The following is a 27942-nucleotide window of genomic DNA, read 5'->3' as shown; positions in this document are numbered from 1 at the left end:
CTATAGATATATAGAGAGGGGCAGGGTTGAGGGCACAGGTATTAAGGACAGGGATGCCTTTAAAACAACTTGAATGGTGAGTAAAGGCACCTTTATTTGTTTCTTCCCAGAATTAGGAAGCTTATTATTCCCCTTCCCTGTTGCCAAGAAGCTTTATGATACTGGGAAGGAAGAAATGAAGAGGTGTCTATTTGCCAAGTTCCAGTGGACACCCCTGCATCAGTGATGTGACAGCCCACTAGAGGATTGAGGAAGCTTTATCCTCTTCTGATGGGTTCAAATGTCTATTCATTTTCATTCTAGTTCTTTACTATCCGCTTTGCTCCAGAGCAAAGTAGAAACATAGGAAGCTGTTTTATACCGAGTCTGACCATTGGTCTAACTCACTCAGTATTTTTACACTGACTAGTAGCAGCTCTCCAGGATTTCAGACAGGGAGTCTCTCCCAGCTGGGGATTGAACCTGGGACCTACTTCATGCAATGCAGATGCTTTGGCACTGACCTACAGCACTTCCCCAAAAGTTTGCCAAGCTCAACTACCTCCTTGCTAACCCATATCAGACTAAGGAGCCTCACTGGTCATTTCTCGTAAGCATAGGAACATAGAAAGCTGGCTTATATTGATTCAGACCATTGGTCCATTTAGCTCAGCATTGTCTATACTGACTGGTAGCAGCTCTCCAGATTTTCAGGCAGGCCCTACCTGGAGATGCTATTGGGGACTGAACTTAAAAATGAAATGAAATAAATAAAATAAATAAATAACTTGGGTCCCTCTGCATACAAGGCAGATGCTCTACCTTCCCCAAGCTTTTCTTCATGTAAACATCATACTATCATTGCTGGCTTCACATTCTGCGGCTTCTTCCTTCCCTCCCTCCCTCCCTCCCTCCTAAGTATTTTTGCCTCCACAATCCTAGAGAATAAACTCTCACTCCTTGGTACATGGCTTCCTACATGAAAGCCAGCTTTTTTACACTGGCAGCTTAGAAGCATTCTCAGCTACTAATTGATGCGACATGAATTTCTAGGCTGTTTTTATTTTTATAGCAATAGTATTGTTTTATATTTCATATTATTTGTTTTAACTTTATTTTGTGCCCTTGCAAGTAATTAATACAAAAACAACTAACTTAATTTTAGAAACATTTTAATAATCATCATATAAATCTCCTCCTATTCCTATCAAGGATGCCCATCCCTTTCCTGGCCTGCAGTACTTACTATTCTTGGATTTCCACAATACATACATGATCCATTGTTCCACACATTTTAATTAACACAGTTTTATTTCTCTCTAGCTGTGCTATCGTACAAGAGGTCACTCCTACCCGTGTTTTGAAAGCATCCATGACAATCAGAAACTGAGGGCAAAATCTAAGCAGATGTCTTCAACTGCTGATACTGAGCATGCTCCCATAAATCCAGTACACTCGGTAACAGCAGTTCATTTCTTAGGCCAGAGATTCATGCAACACAGAACAGTACTTCTGTGAAGACTTAAAATTTGTGATGAGAGAGGTGCTACAAGTTCCCATAAATTACATGTATCACCTTGGCAAACATCATCCCAGTTGTGGACAACATTCATGCCCAATGAGCTACAATGAGCTACTGTCATCCACGCATTGGTAATCTCCAAGCTGGATTACTGTAATGCGCTCTATGTGGGGCTGCCCTTGAGGTTGGTCTGGAAGCTGCAGCTGGTGCAAAATGCGGCAGCGGTGAGACCTCTCACTGGAGCAGGGTATCGCCAACATGTCACCCCACTGCTGAAAGAATTGCACTGGCTGCCCATTTGCTACCGGGCCAAGATCAAGGTTCTACTTTTGGTGTACAAAGCCCTATACAGCTCAGGACCAGGATACCTAAAAGACCATATTATCCCTTATATACCCAGTCGATCACTGCGCTCTACAGGTGAGGGACTCCTGCAGATACCATCTTATCAGGAGGTCCGTTCTGCACAATATAGGAAATGGACCTTTAGTATGGCGGCACCTACCCTGTGGAATTCCCTCCTCTTAAATATTAGGCAGGCACCATCTCTGCTATCTTTTCTGCACCTTTTGAAGACTTTCCTCTTTCAACAAGCCTTTTAAGTTAAAACTTATCCCATTCTGCATCTGTGTTATAATTGCTTGTTAATATGTGTTTTTAAAATGTTTTTAACCTTTTAAAATGTTTTTAAAGCTTTTTTAAAAAATGTTTTTAACATTGTTTTGTTTTAATGTATTTTAAGATCTGTTTTTATGATGTTCTAAAGTATTTTTAGCGTTTCTGTTTGCCGCCCTGGGCTCCTGCTGGGAGGAAGGGCAGGATATAAATCAAATAATAAATAAATAAATAAATAAAATATGCAAAAGCCCGTCTAAAGTCCCATTAATTTTTTTCCTGCTAGCCCAAGGTGCCCACACTTCTAGCAGGCCTTCTTTCCTATTCTCACTGCCGTCGCGCTTTATGGAGACTTTATAGAGCCTACGGGTGCTCCACTTCTTTTGAAATCCAAACTCGACACTTCGCATACAATCCACAGAAGGGGTTGTTAACTTTTTCAGTGAACCCCTGGAATTGCGCCTTGGCCAGCCGCTTGATGTACAGACGTCAGCAGATCACTACGTGGGCCTTCATGCTGCAGCTTCACCCGCTAATCTCTGAACCTGGACATGCTATTCAAAGCACAAGAGCAGAGCAGCCCCCACCGTTCACTTGGCAACCTTATTCACAGGGCCATCTGCCCTTTCGGCACCGCCCACAAGCCGCCCCCTCCCCTCATACCTAGAGCCAAGCCTTCCTCGTTTCCACCCTTCCTTCACACCTTCCTCTTCCTCCTGCCCCATCCCTGCCCCTCACCAGCTCTTCCTGGCGGCCGGAGGTCTGCTCGGGTTGGGCTCAGCCACCCGGAACATGTACCCGGCGCCCGCCGTCGGCCGCTCCCTGGGGAGACGGGTGCCGCTTCGCAGAGACTCGGGAAAGGTGACAGTCCACCGGGCCACTCTCGGGCTGCTGCGCTTCTCACACCTCCATGATGGTATCCCGGAAGCAGCCGCGGTGCTGGAAGGAAACCGGGCCCGACCATTACTTCCTGCCCTTGCGGGGCTGGAGAAACATCACAGGCCGCGCGGAGAACATTCTCCTCGCTAACACCACCTGATCTAATTCTTTCTTTCTTTCTTTCTTTCTTTCTTTCTTTCTTTCTTTCTTTCTTTCTTTCTTCCGTTCGGCTTAATTCTCCTTCTGTTAAGTCTCAGGAGAATTACTATCACCTTCCCCCGCTGTGGCTCATGTGGTATGGTCCGGTTGCCATGACGACAACGTGTACACCATCGATGGGAGCCGGAGGGGAGGAGGGAAGATGGCCACTTTGGCCAGGCTGCAGAAGAGGCTGCCAGGTTTCAAGGAAGAATATTTCTCTAGGAACAGGTAAATTCCCCAACCCCCTGCACTTCCCATCCTCTATGAGGAACCTGAATTGCCCTCAGATCAATCACTTCACCAAGGGAAGATCCCAGTTTTGGTGGTTTGAGGGATTTGGTTTTGGTTTTGGCCAGATAGCATCAGGTACTATTCTTTCTCCACCGCCCCCGGTATGGTAAAAGTTCAGACGTATCGCAAGTGACCTTGCATAAGAATTATAGGAAACGCGCAAGAAACGAACGGGGAGACATCTTCCCTTCATTTCTGAGAGGGGTTGGGGGTAGTACAGTTCAGAGCATTAACATTAGAGTGAACAGATGCTAAAAGGGGACAGGTTTCCAGCACTTTTAATAATGTAGAAGAAAGCATTTCAAATTACATCTTTTACACACCTGTTCAAGGGCCGGGAGACCTGCCTTCTTTTTGCATCTGGCCATCTTCACCAGCATGGAAAGGGGCTTCAGCCACTGCCAAGGCATACCCTAGTGCAATGGTTCCCAAACTTCCCCCCCCCTCCACAGACCACTTGAAAGTTGCAGAGGGTCTTGGTGGACCACTTAATGATTTTTTTCTCCTTGCTGTAGCAATCATAATGCACTGTGCAAGATTATTTTTAAATTGTATTTTATTGCTTTTATTTCTTAAATTGTATTTTATTGTATTGCAACTGAATGCCATAGAATTCAGATTGTAATACAACGAAATGTAATATAAGAAACAAAAGAAGCAATGAAATACAATAAAAATATGAATATTTAATGCAGACATGCTGAGGACCACCTGAATGAACCTCATAGATCATTGGTGGTCCACAGACTACAGTGTGGGAAGTCCTGCCCTAGTGAAGTACTTTTACAGTGCTTTCCTTCCTTTTTGCTGTGAGGTTTCCTGATCCTAGAAATGATATGAAGCAGAGGTTGCCGTTTTGGACCAGAGGGGTAGTGGGTACATTTTTAATTTTGAGAAAGTGCTATGGGCACTAGTTATAAAATGGCTGCCCATGGGGGCTGGCATAATACAACAGGGTTACCATGGAAATTAGAATGAATACAGTCATTGCTGCTTTAACACACACACATGGACAAGTCACTGCTGTCTTGTTTCCTGATTGCAGAGACCACACATATTGACCCGCTCTCTCACACGCACAACAATGCCGTTGCTTTCTAATAACAACAGTGAGTATTCCCCAGTACCAGGAAAAATGTACAAAATGGCCACACCACACTCACTCTCTCTCACATGTACTCATCACACATGTACAGACCATAGACACACATGCATCTCTTACACACACTCATACACTTTATATACACACAGCCACACAATCTCCCTTTCTCTGTACCAATGCATCTCCCTCTCTCACATACATGCCACATAAACTCTCCCTTTCTCACAGACCACATACATACATACTTCCCTTCCCTCCCCAGACCACACATGTATCTCTCTCTCATTCTCTCTGCCCAAGTTCATCTCTGTCACTCTCTTTCACACACAGAGCATATTTGAGCACACACACACCACACATGTTCAGAAAAGCCCCTCTACACGTGAAAGAATTTTTTCCTTCAAAAAATTAAGTGTTATATTCAGTATAGCACAAGGAGATTTTTCCGTCAGCACGTGCATTTCTGCTTGCCTAACAGAATGATCTCCTCTCTCCTCCCACCACAAGATGTTCTGGGATCCGATCCTCTGGAGCAGATTTGAGAAGGGCACTGGGGGTGCATGGAGGGAGCAGGAATCCTGTTGCACTAGCAGGAATCCTTGCGCTGGCTTCCACTAGCACAATGCATTAGGCGAATACAGCCCTAATTAATTTATTAAAAAATACACAAGGGCCACCAGCCTGGAAAAGCTTCAGAAAAGGGCAACCAAAATTATCAAGGGGATGGAGCAACTCTCCTAAGAGGAAAAGTTGCAGCATTTGGGCTTTTTAGTTTAGGCTTTTTAGAAAAGGCTAGTAAGGTAATATAGTGTATAAAATTATGCATGGCATGGAGAGAGTGTGTAAGAGAAGCTTTTCTTCCTCTCTCATAAGATTAGAACTCATGGACATCCCATGAAGCTGAATGTTGGAAGATTCAGGACAGACAAAAGTATATAGTTAAACTATGGAATTTGCTCCCATAGAAGGCAATGATGGCCACAAACTCACATGGCTTTAAAAGAGGATTAGACATATTCATGAAGGATAAGGCCATTGGGTTAGTGGTGGAGGGTGTTAGAGAGTTGTAAAGTAATTGAAGGTGGAGCAGAGGTATATAGGAAGTTGTTTTATACCATAGAAATGATTGGTTGGGTTGATATTCTGCATAATATTTGGGAAGTTTCAATTACCCTCCTTACAAGGATGTTGTGAGTCTAAACACAATTCTGAAAGGCGGGATATAAATAATAAATTTATTGTCTAACAATTGTAAGGTAAAAATTGTTTTACTATGTTGAAAGAGTATAAACTTAGAGAAAATAATGTTTGTTTATTGTTCTGCTCTTAAATGTAACTGACCAAAATGCAAATTGTGAAAACCATTTCTTGTGGTTTCAGATGCGTAGGTGAATATAGAAAATCAGAATATTATGCTGCTGTAAAAATTCAGAGTTGGTTTCGAGGATGCAAAGTCAGGGCATATATCAGGTAACTTAATTTGCAACCAGATTCTAGGCATGCTTACTTTGAAGTAACTCCCAGTGTTTTTCGTGGGATTTATTTCCTGGCAAAACCACTATAGGTTACAGCCTTAAAATATTTAACCTGTATTTTCAGTTATTTGCCGTTTTGCAAGTCTTCCTGAAATTAAGATCTTGTTTACTTACAACACCTCCTCATTTTTAAAAGAACAAAAATTAATAGCTTTCAGCTGTTTAGGAATTTCTCCTGTATTTTTTGTTTATTTTCTTTAAAATTTCTATCCTGAATAAGGGGGATGGTATAATTTAAATACCATAATCATTTATTTGTGAAGGCCATTCACATAACTTTCACTTGACCAAGACTGAAATCCAGTACATGTCTACTGGGAAGTAAGCTCCATTGGGTTCAATGGGACTTACTCCCAGGTAAGTGTGCACTAGATTGCAGCCCAAGTTAGGTTTCTTTGAAAAGTCCTCTATGTGTTGTCTTGTGTGCTGAGATCTGTGCTTAGAGAATTGGGTCATTTGTTTTCATCCTTATGAGACTGAAAGTTACTAACTTGCTGTGGAGCACACATAGTGGTCTAGTTCACATGTAATGTGATCATAGTTCCTGGCTTAAAAGATCATAGCTTATTAAGCCAGGAAGAACGATTAGGGCAGCACTTCAGCCTGTCACCCATTTCTTTCACTTCTCCTCTTGTACGTCAGCTTTAGCTTATCAGTCTTGCTCTTTTTAAAACCACAGATTGCCATTATATCTGGGACAGGGAACTGGAATGTAATGTTCGTTTACTAACTAGGGTCTGTAAACAGATCAAACAGTTCTTTATTTTGGATGTAATGGGAAACTGGTGCAAAAGACAATGCACAAGGAAAAGAGGGGAAGAGGGAAAAGGAAGTGTGTGGGCCCAGCACTTGTCTTCTTTGTGACAACCTATGGTTTATTAAGCCAACAATGTTATGTCCAAGCCAGTGAGTGAAACTGTGTTGGAGGTGGAACTTAATCACAGGTCTCCTCTATCCAAGATTAACTCTTTGTTTCATGGCCCCCAGCTCCAATGCACTATTGTGCATGAATATAGATGGTAGTTTTCTTCTGAGCATCAAAGTTCAGACAATCATAAGCTGGTGAAGAGTAGCCAGACGTTATTGTAATTTTGCAGGTTGAGTTTTGTCAGAAGCCGACACTGATGTAAACAATATTAACTCTTCACATTCCCTTCCCTATTATTTATGTTGGCTCCATAAGAATGTCACACTGGAAAGGGTGCATGATTCAGGTGAGACTTCAGTACTTTTAGACTCAGGTGGATTTTCACAAGAAAATTGAATGAAACCATCAAGATTTTAGCCCTGTCACTTTAAATCTAGAATGCAGTTTGCTCTAAAAAGTGTCCAAATTTTAATTTTCATGTTCAGCTGCTACCTCCACTAGCTAATAAATTGATGAACATGTCACTATTTTGAAAAAGAGAGAGAATTCATTTACAATATAATTTTCTTATCAAGATATTTTGTTTTAGGTATCTGAACAAAATGATGGTTTTTATTCAGAAATGTTGGCGTGGTTATCAAGGAAGAAGAAAATTCAGAGAAATGATGGAGGTAAAAACTAAGTTTGTAATTTAAAATTATTGTAAGCTTTTCATAAGCCTGCACACAAACATAAAGTAGGTGAAATCTCTTTTATTGGGCCAAGTACTTGTTTGAAATATTGCAAGCTTTTAAACTCACATGTTCTCGACCAAGTGTAAATGCTTCAGGATTCAAGGAAAATAAAACAAATTAGATCTTGTTGTCTACGCTACTGGTAGCTTTGCTTGTTCTGTTGTTCTTAGAAAAAAGAAGATAAAAGATCTTCAGTCCAGGGAAGCATAAGGGGAAGATCCTTTGCCTCATTAGCTTCACCTCTTCCAGATGAGTTGTATTCCTCCTAAAACTGGTGGGGAGCCTAATTTTACCTGCGAGGACATTTTTCCTCAGCTACGCCCACCTGCTCCACACCTGAGACATCAGGTATAGTGCAAATAAAGCCATGGCTGCAAAGGGACAATCAGGAACCTTAGAGTGCACCCCTCAATTGTTCCCCTGCAAGTGGGTCTTTTGCATTCAGTGCCTTTTAAATGTGGTGCTTAATACAAGCTGCACTGGGATTGGTTCCATTTGGAAATCCTGATTGGAGCTCCTTAATGGAGCCGATCCCTTCTGAAAGCAGGGCTTGCATTTGGTGTTGAATACAAGACGCACTTTTGGCAGGAATCTTTCTAGCTGTGGCTTGAATTCAAGCTGCGGCTGTGAAGGAAGAATCCAGAGCACACTTAGAGTGACATCTTGATTCTTCTTTTGAAGTGGACTCATGTCAAGTGACTGACAGTTGGTGGCCCCACTCACCTGTCAAAAATGGCCCATGGAGGATGGGCCAGTTCTGGATACCATCTACTGGCTGGATCCAGTTCCTAAACCCTGTCCCAAAGGATTAGGTGGTAGTGGTGGTTTGAAAAAATTTCTATGCTGCCAATATTAAGAAAAATGTGGTGAACTACATAAAATCAACTATTGCATCCATTCAATAAATACAAAATGCATCACAATCCATTAGATCAAATGAATACATCAACATAGCTAGATCATCCCTCAGGGAAAGCCTAGGTGACCAGGTGAGTTTCAAGCAAGCGCATAAATGCCAATACTGTAGGTGCTGCTTGTTGTTCACTGGAAGGACTTTCCAAAGGGCAGAGTTAACATGGTTGCCAATCTCAAATTTAGATATTGTTTCACCTGAATGTTTCTTGATACTTCGATCTCACAAAACCTTTTATGTGTTTTAAGGGTCAGGCCAGCCTGAGGCACAAACATTTGTGACAATTATTATTCAATATTTGTTCTATAGCAAAATGGGGAATGTATATTTCTGTTACTTTTGCACTACTCTCTCACCTGGTATTTTTGGAGCAGATCACTAGCTCTCATGCCTGAGAAATAAATGCATGGGGATCCATGCCGCTCTTCGTTTTCTGGAGCAGAGGTGATTTGCCTGAGGCAAAGGAACCACTGCTGTCTTTCCTTTTACCCAATTGTGACACAAAGAACTCAAAGAGGCTAGAAAGCTGAGGGGGGGAAGATTTGAGGGACCAGATGCCACTGCATTGGGACTTGTATTGCCTGTCTTGTTCCAAGTGCATCAAGATACAAGATTTAAACATTATAGTATATATTACATTATAGATGTAATTCAAAGACAGTACAAAGGCTCAGTTATTTCTAGGAGCCTAGAAAAGTGTGGATATAGCTGTTCTGGATGTTGCTGGAGTCTGCTGGCTCTTACGTTGCTATTAAAATAAGTTTTCTGGTGTGTGTGGTCTTTCTGTCCCTCCTCCCCCCCGAGAGGATGTTTTCTGTGGCAGCTCCTAGGTTGTAGAATTCCCTCCCCATGAAGGTGCGTCTGGCACTTTTATTATATCATTTTCACCATATGCTAAAGACACATCTCTTTACCCTGATCTTTGAGATATGTTTTCAGGAATTGCCCTATTTCTGTGATTGTAATTTGGTTTAATTGTTCTTAATATTGAATTTTAAATTGTTGTAACCTGTCCTGGACCCTGCTAGTGAAAGGCGAAGGGGTGTGCGTGTGTGTGTATTTGCCCTACCATGTTTGTACACCTATTCAGAGATTATCATATGAACTGAAATGTGGTGATACAGGGTTTCTAGCATGGCAGGTAGAGAGATATGGCAAAGCTGGAGAAAACTGTTTTGTAGAAGGACGAGAAAAGGCTTCCCTATGTCAGTGACTCTATTCAGTTGCTATAGGGAGCTGGAAAGGTGGTAAATTCTATCACCAAACTAATAGACCTTCTTACTCAAAAATATTAGAATTCTTCAGTTTTTCAGTTTTCAAAAAAGTGGTCTCCTTCCCATTTTTGGTTATATATAAGGGAAGTAATATAATATTAAAGTGAGTGTGTTAAAAGCTCCTTTAATTAAAAGAAATTATGCCTGGCCTAATGTCATGAAGAAAGCGAATTTTAAAATGAAGTAGCATCATTGTGTTCATTTGTAAATAACATATTGCAGCCAACTGTTTCTTAATTGCCCAGACTGTTGATAAATAATCCAGTCCTGCTGCTCTCCACAGACAATTTGCTTTGGATCAGACTAGGCAATTCAAATAACACTAATTACAGTGAAACCCTTTTACAGTGAATTCTTCTTTGCCAGGGAGAATGGGGGGAGTAGTGAGAGAACAGGAAACCACATCAGGAACAAGTACTTTCCCCTCTAATTTGTAGTTAACCCCCCCCCAACTGCATCTTATGTGAAATAAAGGTTATCCTCTGTCTTGAAAGTACATATTTTACTTTTTATGGTATAGTTGTGAATTATGTTCATTTTGCATTTGTAATTAGAGGGCAGAACAGATGTGAAAGCTTAGTGTAAAGTGATATATCCATTAAAATAACCTATCCTGCCAAGTGGGTGTTTGCTATAATAGGAGATTCTTTCACTAGGAGTTGGATTCTTTATTGGAAGGGAAGCAGGAAATGTTTTCTATACCAGGGGATTCGCTGTAACATGCTATCATTGTATTTATGATTTTATGATGTTGGAATGAATATTAAATGAAACAAAATTCCCAAGAATTACTCAGGAGGCAACTAAGTACATAACATTTAGTACAGATGGTTGGAAGGCACAATTTTGCTCCATCGCTGCATCCACATCTTTGAACGATTTTGACTGAAGACAGCATTTCTTTGAATTTTTCATTAAACCAGACGTCTTGAAATATGAATTCCTTTTATGTTTCTGTGAGTTTTGGTTAAAAGAACCCCAGTGAATAAATCATACAATACTATGTGTCACCAGTACTTGTGAATATTTCTGCTTTGTTATTCTACTCTCAGTAGAGCACCATTGATTATCAAACTCAGCGGAGAGCATTTTATGATCATATATCTCCATTAGCTGCTAGTTTGACTACCATAGATTTTTCTGGTTAAGCCTGCATTATGTATTAGGAAGCCTATCTTTTCAATACAAAGTTTGATTTTATTCTCTCTAAGCCTAGAACTCTTATTATGTATTATGTATAAAGATTCTTATCTTTTATATGTAAAAATAGGAGTACTGTCTTTGTGTAACTGAAATATATACCATCTTTCCCCCCCACCTCTCCTTGATTCACAGACAGCATATTTTATTATGAAGATGAATTTCTACAATGAAATGGCTGTCAGGGTAAATATTCCTTCACTTGTTAAACAAATGAAAAGTCAATTGTGCTCTGAATTTGCTTTTAATAAAATGAGCAACCCAGAATAATATACACTTGATTGATATGCTGATGGTAAAGTGAGGAAATGGTACATAGTTACAAATTTAAAGTTACACTAAGTAATCCAAGTTGCATTTCTGAACATTTCTGTTAGATATAAGATATTGATGTGTGAACTCTTGTCTATTCCAAATTCTGGGGCTCTTTGTCATAAGCTGTTGAATAATATTCGTTTATGTATGCTTTCCCCACTTTTCTTCTATGACAGACTGAAAGCGGCTTGCACAGAGTTCACTTGTGGTCTCTCATTCAGGTGCTGATCAGACCCAGACCTGCTTAGCTTCAGCAAGTTTGCTGCATCATGTGACTCAGACCAGAAGTTAAACATTTTTAATTTAATTTTTAATTTAATTTAGTTTTTGCCCTGATCCTGCTAGGATCATTCACATATACATAAAGTTTTCAAACCTGGGTCCTTGGTTCATGGTAGTGGGTGATGCATGCATAGTTTCCAACATTACAAAGGCCTCTTCCAGCATCCTGGGTGTACATTCATTGACCTTACAAGATTTAAATAATCTAAATATAAATAAATAAAATAAGATCATTGGAGATTATGCTGATCATTGTTCAAGGGTTTGGAAGATAGAACAAGTGATTGACTGCAGCCCACCTGTTTCCTCCCCCCACCAAACAAACGATTGGTGCTTTTTCTGATTATCTGATAGTGGCTACCCCAAGATTAGATACTGTAAGGAACTGCAAGTTTAGCAGTGCACTGTTGTGTATGTGTACAGTTCCATTGAAGCCTCCACGTATCTATGATTAACTGATAGATTGCATTTTCTCCATCGTTCCTCTTACTAGGGTTACACATGATTGCTTCCCTCTCCTTATCTTCACAACAATCCTATGAAGTAGGTTAGATTAAGTGAGAATGACTAGCTCTGAGTTACCCAGTGACTTCATGACTGGATATGTACTCATGTCTCTCTAGTCTGACACCCTAACCACACTGGTCCTGACGTTATGGAAGCACACACATGCACATCATCCCACTTTCACAGGCATTCTTCCTCTTTCCCATGCAGACCTTCTCTCAGCATCAGCTTAATTGTGTAGAGTAATTTTAGGGAAGAACATGCTATTGGGGATGAAAATTAAAGTATTCTTTCTTATTCTGCCCATCTCTTGGAAACCCCGTATCTGGATTACCTGAAATGAAAAGCTGGGTAATCTAGATCATAGTGAATTGTGACACTGTAGATCAGAAGGAGACAGAGACTCTGTAGCAAGCCCTGTGTCAGGTTGGGGCAGGGGGCGGAGCATACATAGGTCTTAGTTTTGCAGCCCCTGAAAAACACAGGGTGAATCCATTGTTGCATAGAGAGGAATTCCACAAAATGGATGCTTCCATGCATGGAAGGGGCTAAGCAATATTCCCTGATTCCCCATACCCCTGCAGCTTTCTGTCTCTGCAAAATATGTTCTATTGAGTTGGGGGACCCTCTGGAACAGCATGGGGGGTGGCACTGTGGGTTGCAGAAGGGATGGGGAATCTGAAAATCACCTTCCTCATGTGGGAACATCCAGTTTGCAGTCACTTCTGCTGCATCCAACTCACTTCTATAAATGGCAGGCACTCTTCCATTTGCAGAATAGCATATCTGGATCCAACCCATAATCCTAACTTTGGTGCATTCAGCAATTTTAGTTTATTTTAATTTGCACAGAGTGAGATTGTGCTTGTTATTCAGCAGAGAAGTATCACCAAAATTCTTATGATGCTTGGATTTTATTTAGTATAACCCCTGTAATATCGGTGATATAGAAAAATGGACTGCCTTCAAGTCGATTCCGACTTATGGCAACCATATGAGTAGGGTTTTCATGGTAAGCAGTATTCAGAGGTGGTTTACCATTGCCTCCCTCTGAAGCTGAGAGGCAGTGACTGGCCCAAGGTCACCCAGTGAGCGTCATGGTTGTGTGGAGATTCGAACCCTGGTCTCCCAGGTCGTAGTTCAACACTCTAACCACTACACTACACTGGCTGTGTATAATACACTGATATATCAGTGATATTATATTGGCATAAAACTGGAGCATAATAATTGAAGATTAATCTTCTGGTCTAGGTTTAGGAAATAAAAAGCTCACCTGCTATATCCAGCCTACCAAGATTTTCCTTTGGCTTGTGCAGTCCCATGCTGCTAACTTGCTGAATCTTGCCCATAGGCTGATTGCTTAAGATGAAAAGGGAAAAATGCTGTGTGTGGCCTGATATGGTTCAAGGCTGTAGATACCTAACCCTGCTTCTGTGTACAAATGCAACATATCTTTAGCTTTGAAAAACAATTTTAAAATTAGATTCAGACTGAAAGGGAAAATATCTGGGTAGTGTAATGGATTTTGTATCATCATAAGTTCTTTTAAACTGCCCCTTAACTATATCTGACCCACACTGTTAAACTCTCACATTTGGAACAAGAAAAATATATAGAGTGATTATTATAATGCATAATTTTCCATGAATCAGACTTACTTTTAGAATAGTGGGTTGTGATATATTTATGTTTTTCATTTGGAAGGTTTAAGGTTTGCCGTGAATTTTTAGCAACAAAAGTAATCTTGTGGGTTTTTTTAAAAAAAATCTTTCTGTGAGCAGATGGCTTTTGATATATCAAGGTTTTGCCATTTGTTTTAAGTGCTTAAAATAAACATTATTTATAAGACCACTTACATTTTGATGTTACTTAATGAGGAATATGCATCATTGATTTGACTAGCTTAAGAGGTCGTTTAGAACTTGCCCGTTAACAAGCTGTAATCTGCTGAGCACACAATGACTTTGTGTAAAATTATCTGTTTGGTACTGATCAATGACAATAATTGTTTGGTACCAATCACCATTGAAACTTGCTAATTACTTTGAAGGACATACTCGCTTGTCTTTTGTAGGAGTGTGTAAATATTCACCTTGGAATTATAAGATACAGTAGCAGAAGCATTATATTTTCTAAAAAATTCAGAAAACTCTGGGTGTGTATATATACTATGTTGGGAAGCACCAGGAAAACACTCTGGCATATGGAGAGACTTGAAATGGTTAGAACTCTTCAGTTCAGACAATAAATAAATACATGGTATATAAAACCATGACTGTACTAGAAAAGGTAGTTGGAAAAGATTCGTGTGCCATTATTTGGGATAGTACTGGTGCTAGAAAACATCTGATGAAGTTTAGCATGCATGGATTAAAATGTGTAGGGTATTACATACACAGATCTTCCAAAAGATGCATGCTATCTACCTCTATTTTGGATTTCAACAACATGTAACCTATGAAGCCAAATGTAGCCTACCAGCCATGTATGGTAGCTCATTAAGGATTCAGTTAACCACCTGAGTTTGCTGCCTGCCTGCCTGGGACTGCAAGAACTAAGGAGCTGCCAAGCACTTGTCATGCCACAACACATGGCTGACGTCCTGCATGCAGCTTGATGGGCTACTATTTGCACAGGCCTGCTCTGTGTCCTGTTCCAGGCTTAGAGCTGAAAATGAAATCTTTGTTCATGCACTTTCCATTTTTGCTGCCTCTTTAGAGTTATTTAACCCACCTGTCTGCCCATGGTTATGGAAATTGTCAGTGTTAACATTAATAGCGGTTAAAGCTGAATTCTCTGTATAACAAAGATTTGAAATCTGAGTTAAGAGGGAGTCCTAGTCACTTTCCACTTTCCTGGTTAGCTTTAACACTGATTTATACAGCCACGAGGGTACACTATACTATAGCCAGCATGGATTTTTCATATTCCACCATGTTAAATTGAAAATACCCCCCATGCCATTTTGCTTCCCATAAGCTCATTTCAGAACAAAATCTTGCAAAATTTAATAGTCCTGAACTCAGAAACAATAACCTTCTAAGTTTTCATGGTGATACACAAAACACTTGGAGAAAATCCAGACTTCAAATTCTGAAACACCAGTAAAGAGATCCAGGCCACTGCTGGACTTTTTTCTGTCAGTGGTCTCATAATTTGTTGAAATTAATTACAAATCAGCCATGTTCACAGAGTGCCTGTAATCCCGTCACTGACCTTGCCCCATACTCTTAACACAGTGGTTCCCAACCTTTATGAGTATAGGACCCCCTTTGTAAGCTCAAAAATCTTTGTGACCCCCCCCACTAATTGTAGTCTTTGTTAATTGAAAAAATGGTGCGTGATAAAATCACATCTCCAAATATCCCTTTATATAAAAAGCTCCCTGCAACGGAGGTGTTGCTTTCTTAATGCAAAGGTTCAATCAAATTGGGATCCCCTTCCCCCCCACACACACAGTTTGAAGATGTACAGTCCTGTCTCCCAACACCAGTGGGTTACATTGTTGGGCTAAGATCCATATTCAAATCCCCACCCACCCATGAAGCTCACTGGGTGACCATGGGCCAGATACAGTCTCTCAGCCTGACCTATCTCACAGGGTTGGTGTGAGGAACAACTTGGAGGAAAGGTAGGATATAAATGCAATAAAAATTAAATAAGTAAATACATTTCAGCTCTAGCTTCAGACAACCTGCTGAGCATTTTTAAAATCATCGTCATCAAGAAGCAGCAATAAGGTAGTGGTGGGGATGCTAGATTGTGAAGACAAAAGGGTGGATAGATTGAGGTGGGGGTTAGCGCTTTTAGGCCTTGGGATGATAATCAGAACTGATTACTTGGTTAGCCTGCACTTGGGGAATGAGAGTGGAGCAGAAGGCAGATCAGCACATGCAGGCACACAAACACCCCTACCCCTCATGCAGGCATGCATGCATTTGGGGACGTGAAAAGGGGGAAACCCTCAACTGCTGCAGCATCTTGGAGAGAGAGGTTGGGGGGCAGAATGTAGGTGGAAGAAAGGGGGGACACTGGCACACACACAGCCTCAGAGATAGGGGGCAAGCAAGTCCTGAGCTTCCTCACTGCTCCTTGGCTCCATCTGGGCCGATAGTGAGATCTGGGCGGCCTCACAAATAAGAATAAGCATAAGTGACATAGGCAGATGCCTGCCCTTGGCATGCCTGAAAGATGCTCTGGTTCTTCAGCAAAGTCCTCCCCTCTCATTTGGCACAAGGGGGAGGTGTCATCTGCACCAGCAGTGGAGAGCAGACAGTGTCCAAGTAGTGAAGACTTTTAAAATAATAATAATAATAAATAATTCATTTCTTTACTGTTCGTGGCCCCCTCTGGATTATTTCATGGTCCCCCTAGGGGTCACGGCCCCCAAGTTGGGAACCATTGCTCTAACATGTTCTGAAGTTTAAAAGTTGTGAAAATGTAGGGCTGATTTTTAATTAATTTCAGAAAATTAACATTAGAGTCTATGATAGCTCAGGCATGCTTAGTAAAAAACAGCTGTCAGTGTTCTAAAAGCCAGATTAACAGCTGTTTGGCTGGACTAAATGGGGCTATACCCACACCAGACATTTGTTCCACTTTAAACAATCATGGCTTCCCCCAAAGAATCCTCAGAAGTGTAGTTTGTGAAAGGTACTGAGAGTTGTTAGAAGACTCCTGTTCCCCTGACAGAGCTCCAGTGGCCAGGATGGTTTAACAGTTAGTCCCTCTTCCCAGAGAATTCTGGTGATTCCTTTTGGGAAAGAAAGGGGCTTTCCTTCTACCCAATGCCCACCACTCAATCTCCCTCACCCTTCCCTTCCTCCCTGCCCCTTACCCAGGTCAGTTTCACCTATCCCAAGCATGATTACATGGGAGTAAATCCCATTAAACTCACTAAGTATGCAAATGATCAAACCTGCTTTTTCTCTTCTCATTCCCTCCCCCTCTCCTTTCCCCTCCTTCGCTGTCTCCCCTCCCCCCTCTTCTTTCCCCTCTCCCCTCCCTCTCCCTGCATTCTCCCTCCTCTCCTCTCACCTCCAGCCCTCCCTTTCTCTTCTCCTCCCCCATGGCCAGTTTCATCTATCTTAAGCATGATTGCACCATAGTAAATGCACATGAATTCAATAAGCATGCAAATGACCAAGCCTCTCCTCCTCCTCCCCTCCCCTCCCCTTCCTACCTGCTCCCATCCCTCCCCCTCCTGCCCCATGGTTAATATCACCTATCCTAAGCATGATTGCAGGACAGTAAATCCCATTGAACTCAATAAGCATGCGAATGATCAAGCCTCTCCCCCTCCTGTCTGCTCCCATCCCTCCCCCCTCCTCAATAAGCATGCAAATGATCCATCCATTCTTAGCAAACTTGCACAGGATCCCATTTCTTATATCCCAGATTAAAAAGCAGAGAAATTCGCTAATAGGCCAAACAGAATGTACCTGTAGCCCACAGATATTTATATCCAACTTTAAAAAGCAGGGAAATTGGGCAGCTATAGTGAATGCCCCAGGGGAGCAGGAGACCTGACCTCCTCTCTGAGATATTGGACTGCCTTATAAATTTGTCAAAATGCAAACACAATTTGGGTTGGTCTTTCACAGTCCAATCCACTTGCTGTGTAGCTTGGAAGAATTTGGTAACATGTGCCTCTGAACACATGGTGAGTGGTGGCAACACCTGCAATCAGCCCAAATAATAGAAACAAGACATGTGCTGTAATGATCTTGTTTTAGCAGGGAAGAAGCAACATTATTAAGACAGTTGACATAGATCAGATAGTCACTTTAAATATGTTTGATTTACTTTGCAATTTCAGTGAAGTTTCCTATAGGAAATCATTTTCTTTTGCTTCTATTTCTGTGAATATGTGAAGTACAGCAACACTTTGCAAAATTTACAGTAAGAAAAGCCCCAAAACAATTGAGGAATAATGGCATTGACTATTCTGCAGAATAGTCTACAGTGGACATCAGGAGTGTCTCAGTTTGCAGAAGATAAAACAGTGGGAGGTAAAATATATTCTATCAAAATTCTAGATGTGCTCTATGTATTTAATTGACCATGTCCACCTTTCCTTAAGTGGAGTAGTTTAAGCATAGCAGGCTGAAAACATGCATCTTGGGCAGGCCAAGTTTGTTTTTTCCAACAGCTAGAGTCATTCCTGAAGAAGCAACATATTGCAGTCTGTCTGATTTTACATCAAACTGCAGTTTTAGATTCAACTCTTAATACACCCAAAATAGAAATAGAGCATAGCCTCCAGTTTGAAACAAAAAAGGCTATCTTCACCATCATATGACATTGACCAATAAAAAGGCTTTGAAATTAATAAAAATAGATTTGACACCGATTTCTGTGATGAATAATGAGAGAAATAAATTTTATAGATTAGATTCTCTGTAGAAACAGTAGTAACACAGGAAAGAAGCAAAGGAACAATGCCAACAAAAATACAAAACTGTAATTCTCCATCTTTGGAGATGGCAGGTACTCACCATATGCTCAGAGGCACGTTACCAAATTCTTCCAAGCTACACAGCAAGTGGATCAGACTGTGGAAGACCAACCCAAATTGTGTTTGCATTTTGACAAATTTGTAGGACAGTCCAATATCTCAGAGAGGAGGTCAGGTGTCCTGTTCCCCTGGTGCATTCACTATAGTTGCACAATTTCCCTGCTTTTTAAAGTTTGATAGAAATATCTGTGGGCTATAGGTACATTCTTAAACCGCAAGGTTTTTTGCCTATTAGTCAATGTCCTTTAACTGTACTTAAAGCAGTAGTGGAGATGTCATTCTGAGGAGGGAGGGCTCCAGAAAAGGAGTGCCATGCCCCACAGCTGTTGAAAAGAAGACTGGTTCTTTTATGATATTATGAAGACTAATTTTAATGAAGTTTCACATTTTTGTTAGTAATAGAAGTTGAAGCCTGTTGTTATCTGCCATAGGATATAGTGATTGCCACCAACTTGAATGCTTCAAAAGGGATTTGACCCAGGACTCAGATTTTACCCAAACAAGCATTTGAGGACCCATTTATTTTCTTCCCCCCCACACCATATATTTGAATTGTGAGAGTGCTGCTGTTGCAAACCACCTTGGATCATCCCATGACCCAGTAGTGGGTCCCAACCCACCAGCTGAAGACTATTGCTTTAGATAAATTCATGGATTATAAGGTCATCAACGGCTACTAGTCAAGATGGCTATATGCTACCTGCAATATCAGAGGCAGTATGCTTCTGAATTCCTGATGCTGGGGAACTGAGTGGGCGAGTGCTATTGCTTTGTCCTGTTTGTGGGTTTCCCATAGGCATCTGGTTGGCTCTTTTGGGAACAGTATGCTTGACTAGATGGGCCTTTGGATTGATCCAGACGGCTATTCTATAAAGCACTCATAGCTGATCTTTTCTGCATTGTCCTCTGCCATCTTGCAGGGAAGATTAATCATCTGAGAGATGAAGTGAATAGGACTCCACTTTCTCTTCCCTGGGTATTCAAGGAAATGTGTTGGGTGGACAAACATCTGCTTCAAATTCATCCAGCTTTCCTTACCTGTACGGAGAGAGCCTTTAGAGTTCTAAATATGCAGAGTTGGATAGCTTTCTATGTGATAACTTATAACCCAGTTCTTAAGATAAAAGCTAAGTGAAATTTGAATAGAGAAGCTGGTTGTTAACTTAGTGTACAAATGTGGTTAACTTTGCTTTGACTTCGTTATAATAATTACGATTTCTTTTGATGCTGCTTTTAACAGCAGGTATCCTGCTTTGATTAGATGAATGGATTTAGTCCTAAAGGGCTTTGGAATACATTAGACAATGCAAAATGTCCTACACAAACATTGTAACCTCACATTCACTTTAGCTTGCTGGAAATATCTTTTTGCATTCATTGATCAATAAGACTATTTTAACGTATTATACTACTTTTTCCACATACATGTATTAATATACATGCAAATACATATGACTGTCTGATGCTAAAGTAGTATCAACTCTCACAAAATAGATCAATTTTTATATATATAAATTGACAGCAGTTTCCCTATAGCAAAAAAGGTATTGAAGCAAATATGTGTGCTTTTTCTCCACTAGATTCAAAAAAGGTGGCGAGGCTATTATGTCCGAAAATATATCCATAATTATTATGCACTGAAGAAGTACCTGGAAGCTATTGCTTTGAATAATGAGATGGTCAGGTAAACATAAAAGTATTGAGTGGTGAAACTTTATCTTTCTAATTTCAAAATAGTTTATAGCGCTAATTACATTATTTCTTCACAGAAAGAATTGCCTCCATTATCCAATATATAAAGCAGTCTTCTTTTTCCTCCTACGTAAGCATGTGATGCAGATCATGATCTCATTTATACCAGTATGCATGCAGATATGATTCTACTGAATCCACTGGAGTGAGTCCATAACTGAAATACATATTCACTAACAGGCAAAAAACCTTGCGGTTTAAGAACATACCTATAGCCCACAGATATTTCTATCAAACTTTAAAAAGCAGAGAAATTGGGCAGCTATAGTGAATGCACCAGGGGAGCAGAGACCTGACCTCCTCTCTGAGATATTGGACTGCCCTACAAATTTGTCAAAATGCAAACACAATTTGGGTTGGTCTTTCACAGTCCAATCCACTTGCTGTGTAGCTTGGAAGAATTTGGTAACATGTGCCTCTGAGCATGTGGTGAGTGGTAGCAATACCTGCCATCTCCAAAGATGGAAAATTACATTTTTGTATGTTAGTTGGTGTTCTTCTTACTTTGCTTCATTCCTGTGTTACTATTGTTTTTACAGAGAATCTAATGTAAATTTTGCGAAGTGTTGCTGTACTTCACATATTCACAGAAATAAAAGCAAAAGAAAATGATTTCCTATAGGAAACTTCACTGAAATTGCAAAGTAAATCAAACATATTTAAAGTGACTATCTGATCTATGTCAACTGTCTTAATAATGTTGCTTCTTCCCTGCTAAAACAAGATCATTACAGCACATGTCTTGTTTCTATTATTTGGGCTGATTGCAGGTGTTGCCACCATTCACCATATGCTCAGAGGCACACGTTACCAAATTCTTCCAAGCTACACAGGAAGTGGATTGGACTGTGAAAGACCAACCCAAATTGTGTTTGCATTTTGACAAATTTATAGGGTAATCCAATATCTCAGAGGAGAGGTCAGGTCTCCTGCTCCCCTGGTGCATTCACTATAGCTGCCCAATTTCCCTGCTTTTTAAAGTTTGGTAGAAATATCTGTGGGCTATAAGTACGTTCTTAAACCGCAAGGTTTTTTGGCTATTAGCGAATTTCTCTACTTTTTAATCCAGGAGGTAAGAAATGGGATCCTGTGCAAGATTGCTGAGAATGGATTGATCATTTGCATGCTTATTGAGTTCAGTGGGATTTCCTCCCCTGCAATCATGCTTAGGATAGGTAAAACTGACCACAGGGGATGGGGAGGGGAGGAAGGGCAGAGGGGAGGAGGGGGAGGGGAGCAGGAAGGGGGGAGGGGAGGAGCAGGACAGGTTTGATCATTTGCATGTTTGAGTTCAGTGGGATTTACTCCCATGCAGTCATGATTAGGACAGGTAAAACTGACCGGGGGGGAGGGAGGGATGACTGGAGTGGGCAGGGAAGGAGGAAAAAGAGGGGGGGAGGAGGAAGGGAGAAGAGAGGGGAAGGCAGTTCTGATCATTTGCATGCTTATTGAGTTCAATGGGATTTACTCCTATTAATCATGGATTGGTAAAACTGACCATGTGGGAGGTGTAGGGGAAGGGGAGAGGAGAAGGAAGGAGAACGGGAGGGGAGAGGGGAGCGGAAGGAGGGGGATGGGGAAGGAGGGGAGGGGAGGTTTGATAATTTGCATGCTTATTGAGTTCAATGATATTTATTCCCATGCAATCATGCTTAAGATAGGTAAAACTGACCATGGGGAGGAGGAGGGGGAGGGGATGGGAAAGGAGGGGACTGGAGGGGGAGGGGACTGGAGGGGAAGGAAGGCACAAGAGAGAGGGGATAGGAATGAGGAGAAGGGAGGGTGGGTTTGAACAGTTGCATACTTTTTGAGTTCAATGGGATTTATTTCTGTGCAATCATGTTTGAAAATGGAAATGGACTGCCTTCAAGTCGATCCTGACTTATGGTGACCCTGTGAATAGAATTTTCATGGTAAATGGTATTCAGAGGTGGTTTTACTATTGCCCTCCTCTGAGGGTGAGAGGCAGACTGGCCCAAGGTCACCCGATGAGATTCATGGCTGTGTGGGGATTCAAACCCTGGTCTCCCAGGTTGTAGTCCAACATTGACCCGGGATAGGGGAGGGGAGGGGGAGGGGGAGGGGAGGAAATTGGGTTGGTGGGCACTGGGCAGAGGGGAAGCCCCTTTCCAAAAGGAATACATTGTGAATAATATCATTGGTTTTCAGTGTTTCCCCCACCTTTTTATTCTACATCAGGCATGGTTAGTCTCCCACCCAAATTTAAACCAAAGCTGTCCCTGGCCACATCCACACCAGACCTTTATTTCACTTTGGAGAGTCATGGCTTCTCTCAAAGAATCCTGGGAAGTGTAGTTAGTGAAGGGTGCTGAGAGTTGCTAGGAGACAGCCTGTTTCCCTCGCAGACCTTCAATCAGAACAGCTGACTGTTAAACCAGTGTGGCCACTGGAGCTCTGTCAGTGGAATAGGAGTCTCCTCTCAGCACCCTTCACAAACTACACTTCCCTTGAATCTCTAAGGGAAGCCATGACTGTCTAAAGTGAAATCAAAGTCTGGTGTGGGTGTGGCCCCCTTAGGCAAGCCCAGCAGCTGGGAGTCTGCCTTTTAGAACACTTGACAGTTGGTTCTTACTGAGCATGCCCAGCATTATCATTGAGTTCAATGCAAAATTTCTTAAATTAATTAAACATCAGCCAGGCATTTTTTTTAACTTTTAAGCTACAGAAGATGAAGGTCAGAGTAAGGGGCAAGGTCAGTAACAGGATTACAGATACTCTGTGAACATGGCTGCTTTTTAATGAATTTCAACAGATTATGAGAACTCTGAGAGAAAAAAAGTCCAAAAGCACTCTGAATCCCCCCCCCTCTTTAGACTTTGAACTCTCGATTCTTTCTGACTGTTTTGTTTATTGCAATGAAAATTTGCAGCGTTGTTAAGCATTTCTGATTTCAAGAGTATAAGTTTCATAAGGTTTTGTTTTCAAATGAGCTTATGGGAAACATCAGAATGGGGAGGAAGGGTATTTTCAATTTAACATTGGGGAATGTGAAAAATCCACACTGGCTATAGTATACAGCCACTCTTGTGACTGTATAATAACACATACTTTATCTCTTTATGTTTGCTCAGATGAAAATACTCTGAAATTTCTGTATGAGTAAGTCTGCAGAATAATAGAGTAAAACTGGAGGCCAGATAGCCATTGCAATCTATTTATGGGCTCTGATTCTGGATGGATGGATGCTGAGAGAAGGCAAGTGCTGCTAGGTCAGGATAATTCTTCAGTGCCAGCATCAGAAGTGTCTCAGTGGGGATGGATAAGGAAAGAATATTGCCACCAATGTCCACCATGTGCACTGAGAGAGCCTGTATAGAGCAATTGAGCCCAAAGTTAGACTGATCTCCATCTTTCCATGGTGCACATTACTTAGGTTGTGATCCAGTACACACTTACCTGGGAGTAAGTCTCATTGAAGCCAATGAAGCTTACTTTTGAGTAGACATGTATTGAATTGCAGCCTTAGTAAGTTAAAATCAATTTGTGAAATTCTGTTCCTTTTACTTCTTGGGCCTCATTGTCTCCTTAAGGATTGTAGGTTCAGACCCCAAGAGAGTGTCTTTATTCCTTTAAAATGGGTCTGAGGAACCTGTGATCTTCTAGATGTTGCTGGACCACAACTCCCATCAACTTTCATCCTTCCCTGAGCTTGGGGTTGGACTCGGTGGCCATATAGGCCTTTTCCAAATCTACTATTCTATGATTCTATGATCATCCCTGATCATTGGGCATTCTGGATGGGGCTGATGGGAGGTGGATTCTAAAAACATCTGGAGGGCCACAGGTTCCCCGTCCCTACTCTGAAAGTTGCACACAAATGAGAATTTCACTAGATTTAGTTTTTGCCACAGTGCTGAAGTGATGGGAGATGACCCATCTGGCAGATTCTTTCATTTTTGCTGTCCTGGGTTCCTGCTGGGAGGAAGGGCAGGATATAAATCAAATAATAAATAAATTTTAAACAGCTCAAGAAGGTAATTTATATTCACTTTAGTCTACAAGAAATATTCTCTGTGTATCGGAAATATTATTGTATAGACCAGAATGCACCCATCATTAGATTTAGTGAATTTACTCAATAATAATGACATTTGTGCATGTTTTAGTTGTCATGAACACAGATAGTAAAAATGAGCTTAGCACTTGAAAATACCCACCATTCCTATTAAACTAGCACACAGGATTTGCAAGCTGCTATGTGTCTAGATATCTCTTTTTATCATTGTATGTATGCCACACATATGTAAAATTGTTTTCATAGTGAGACTGTGCCTCTTACAAAGATAAATTGGTTTGATTAATTTAAAGGCTGAGTGTGCACTTGCTAGAGGTGTATAACTGTAACCTTTAGTCCCATAGGCAAATTTCATCCCAGGTTATAAACAAGAAAATGATACCTTGAAATTAAGAATTAGCCTCAGAGATTCAGATTGGCAGCATTAATAAAACATTATAAAGCTGATAGTGGGGAAACTTACAATAACAGAGTTTTTCTTTTACTTTTACTGTTTCAGATATATATTGGGTTTATCTGTTACTTAATGTTTTGCAGCATTTAAGGTGTGATGCAATCAGCTGAGAAAATGAGCTAATTTCAGGAACAGATTGAGTTCATTAGAACCTGTTATCCACAAGCCCTCTGCTATTGCTCATGGCTTTAAGCTTCATTTGAAATAAGTTTCACTGGAGCCCCTTTGGATTGAGCTACAAGTTATGAGACAAACATGGGGTCCCCAACTGTGTTTGCCTCATAAACTGTGTTTGCAGGAAGTGGTGCTTAAGCCTTTACTCATTTGCTAGTCCTTCCCTCCAAATCCATTCTGGCCATTCTAACCCTGTTTTTCTCAGCTTATCTCTGATAATGAAATAAGCACAACTGGGGAAGAAACAGCTGGCAGGTACATTTGCAGAAGAGAATCAAGGGTAAGCATCTTCTTCCCACCAGCTGATTCAGTGCAACAAAATCCACCGCAGTCCCTGCATTTATGGTAACTTGGCAAACATGGTTTTGAGTATCTGTGTTTGCCTACATCAGGTATAGCTCTACCCTTTTTCTGATCCTAAAGGAAGTAGGTAGGACTTGAGCACTGTTTGAAGACTTCATTTGCGCAGAAGATGGTGGCCCATCTCTCAATAGGATTGGGTAAATGAGAACATATTACACTGCAATGGCTACCTATTACTTTCCAGGCAAATTTTAAAGTGGTGGACAAATTTGTTTTTTCAAAAACTGGCAAGTGATTTTCTGTTATCATTATAAGTGAAAAATTCACTTATCCCAGTATGTATCTGTGTTGGAATTGTTTTTTAAAAAATTTTTAAAGATTTTTTAAAAGTGGTTGTTTAGATGTTTTGTGTTTAAAGATATTTTATAGGTGTTTGTTTTGTTGACTGTGGCCCTGGGGTCCTTCTGGGAAGAAGGGCAGGATGTAAATTTAATAATAATAAAGCAGGTGTGAAACTTGAACCAGTTCCAAAATAGGGATAAAGTAATTATGAGACATTTTGGCTGCTGAACCAACTTGATTAAGATTACTTGTGGACTTTAGTGTCTTCTGTAGATTGAAATCTGTTGAAATCTGAACTTCAACATGTATCACTTTTTATATAGTCTCAACTGCAACAGATTTCACAGTCTTCTATTTTATCTAAAGTGGGATCTTAACTGTAAGATAAGTAGAAAAGAAGGAAAAGGTGCAATTTCATTAAGCTCTAACATATCATTTGCTGTCAGGCTGGCCTTGTTATGCTGTCCATCCTCATTTAACTATCCCACAAGATATCTTAATGAAGTTAAGCCACAAGTTCACTCCAATAATTCTGTGGCAAGAGTTTGTGCAATGTAACAATTCATCACTTGTCAGGAAGGCACTTTTAGTTTATACATTTAATAAGGGCATCCTCTAGCTTGGTTAATTAGAAGTGAACAGTTTGCATATTTACTAAATGTGGAGTGTCATTGCCACCACGGCCTATTGCCTACATGAATTATTTCTCTATCTGCAATAAACAGCTGGGTAATTATTACTGCCATAATCAGATAAATTCCCTCTGTAAGGCTTTTCTTACATGGCAATTCTTTGAACTCATCCAAAGCTGAACAAAATTTATGAACTCCAGAAGCTAGGCCACTTTTTTACAGTAGTGTCCCTATTTCAAGGACACATATAGCATCATAAATATTCCATAAATTAGGAGGATAAATATTATCATCTAAATATTATACAGTAATAAATTCAATTTTTCCAAACGTAATTCTTGCGTTGTAATTGAGTAAATGATACCACTTCTGTTTTTATCCAGTTGTAGGTAGCTGACAGGGCATCTATAGTCCAGGGGGAAGGAGTTTGGAAATAAAATGATCAGGAAGAGAAACACCTGGGGAGGGGAATATTTGCTTTGTTCACATTAACAGACCTGTCACTCCACTTTTATACGCACATTGCCTGAATCTTAGAAGCAATCACTTTAGCAGGCCATTAATACTGTGCACTATTTATTATACTGCTTTTTCACCACTGTGTTAAAATAATTCAGTTTTTCTTTAGAAAGGATATACTGGAGAGTCACCTCAAGCAGGTATACCATGGGTACAGAATGTGATGTTCTTCATATGTTGTGGACTACTGTTCTTCTCAGCCCCAACCAACATGATCAATAGTCAGAAATGATGGGAGTTACAGTCGAAAACAACTGGAGGATACCATACTTTCAGTTCTGTTGCCATTTGTGCTCACTGAGCAATCCAGGTTCCTTATCAATGGTTCCTTCTCAAAGTGAGGGGAGGTATCAAGCAGGGTAGTACAGGTCTCAGTCCTGGGCTCGGTGTTTTTCAACATTTTTATTGACTTGGATGAGGAGGTGCAGGGAATGTTTATCAAATTTGCAGATGATACAAAGTTGGAAGGGATAGCTAATACCCTGGAGGACAGAAACAAAATTAAAAATTATCTTGATAGGCTGGAGCAGTGGGCTGAAAACAGAATGAAATTTAACAAGGATAAGTGCAAAGTTCTACACCTAGGGGTATTTGGCTCAGCAAAACTATAAGTGAAGAGGATCTTGAAATCGTTGTTGATCACAAGCTGAATACGAATGGTGTGATGTGGCTGCAAAAAAGGCAAATGCTATTTTAGGCTGCATTAACAAGTATAGTTTCCAAATCGCATGAAGTACTAGTTTCCCTCTATTTGACACTGGTTAGGCCTCATTTTGAGTACTGCATTCAGTTCTGAACACCACTTTAAGAAGGATGCAGACAAACTGAAACAGGTTCAGAGGAGGGTAACAAGAATGATCAGGGGATTGGAAACAAAGCCCTATGAGGAGAGACTAAAATAAATGGTCATGTTTAGCCTTGAGAACAGAAGATGGAGGGGAGATATGACAGCATTCTTCAAGTACTTGAAAGGTTGTCACACAGAGGAAGGCC

At 40.7% G+C, this 27942-nt stretch overlaps 2 protein-coding genes across 5 annotated transcripts in view; one reads left to right on the top strand and one right to left on the bottom strand.

Annotated features, from left to right (window-relative positions):
• The window catches only part of GPATCH2 (G-patch domain containing 2), a 169450-nt gene extending 166385 nt beyond the window's left edge, over positions 1-3065 (bottom strand). For 3 of the 4 annotated variants that reach the window (XM_061625183.1, XM_061625184.1, XM_061625185.1), the window contains exon 1: positions 2855-2993. In XM_061625183.1, the coding sequence (XP_061481167.1) occupies positions 2855-2910 (56 nt within the window). In that variant the 5' untranslated portion in view covers positions 2911-2993. Of the gene's footprint in view, positions 1-2854 lie in introns of all 4 variants that reach the window. The other variant, XM_061625187.1, reaches the window with a different exon arrangement.
• SPATA17 (spermatogenesis associated 17) overlaps positions 2820-27942 on the top strand; it is a 135682-nt gene continuing 110559 nt past the window's right edge. The window contains exons 1-5 of the mRNA XM_061625188.1: positions 2820-3424; positions 5970-6059; positions 7582-7663; positions 11249-11299; positions 20318-20421. Of these exons, the coding sequence (XP_061481172.1) occupies positions 3357-3424; positions 5970-6059; positions 7582-7663; positions 11249-11299; positions 20318-20421 (395 nt within the window). The 5' untranslated portion in view covers positions 2820-3356. The remainder of the gene's footprint in view (positions 3425-5969; positions 6060-7581; positions 7664-11248; positions 11300-20317; positions 20422-27942) is intronic.

This window comes from Rhineura floridana, chromosome 4, assembly GCF_030035675.1.
Source record: "Rhineura floridana isolate rRhiFlo1 chromosome 4, rRhiFlo1.hap2, whole genome shotgun sequence".
Classification (NCBI taxonomy): Eukaryota; Metazoa; Chordata; class Lepidosauria; order Squamata; family Rhineuridae; genus Rhineura; species Rhineura floridana.
The sequence above is the reverse complement of the archived record's forward strand: the minus strand, read 5'-3'. Positions and strand labels throughout refer to the sequence as shown.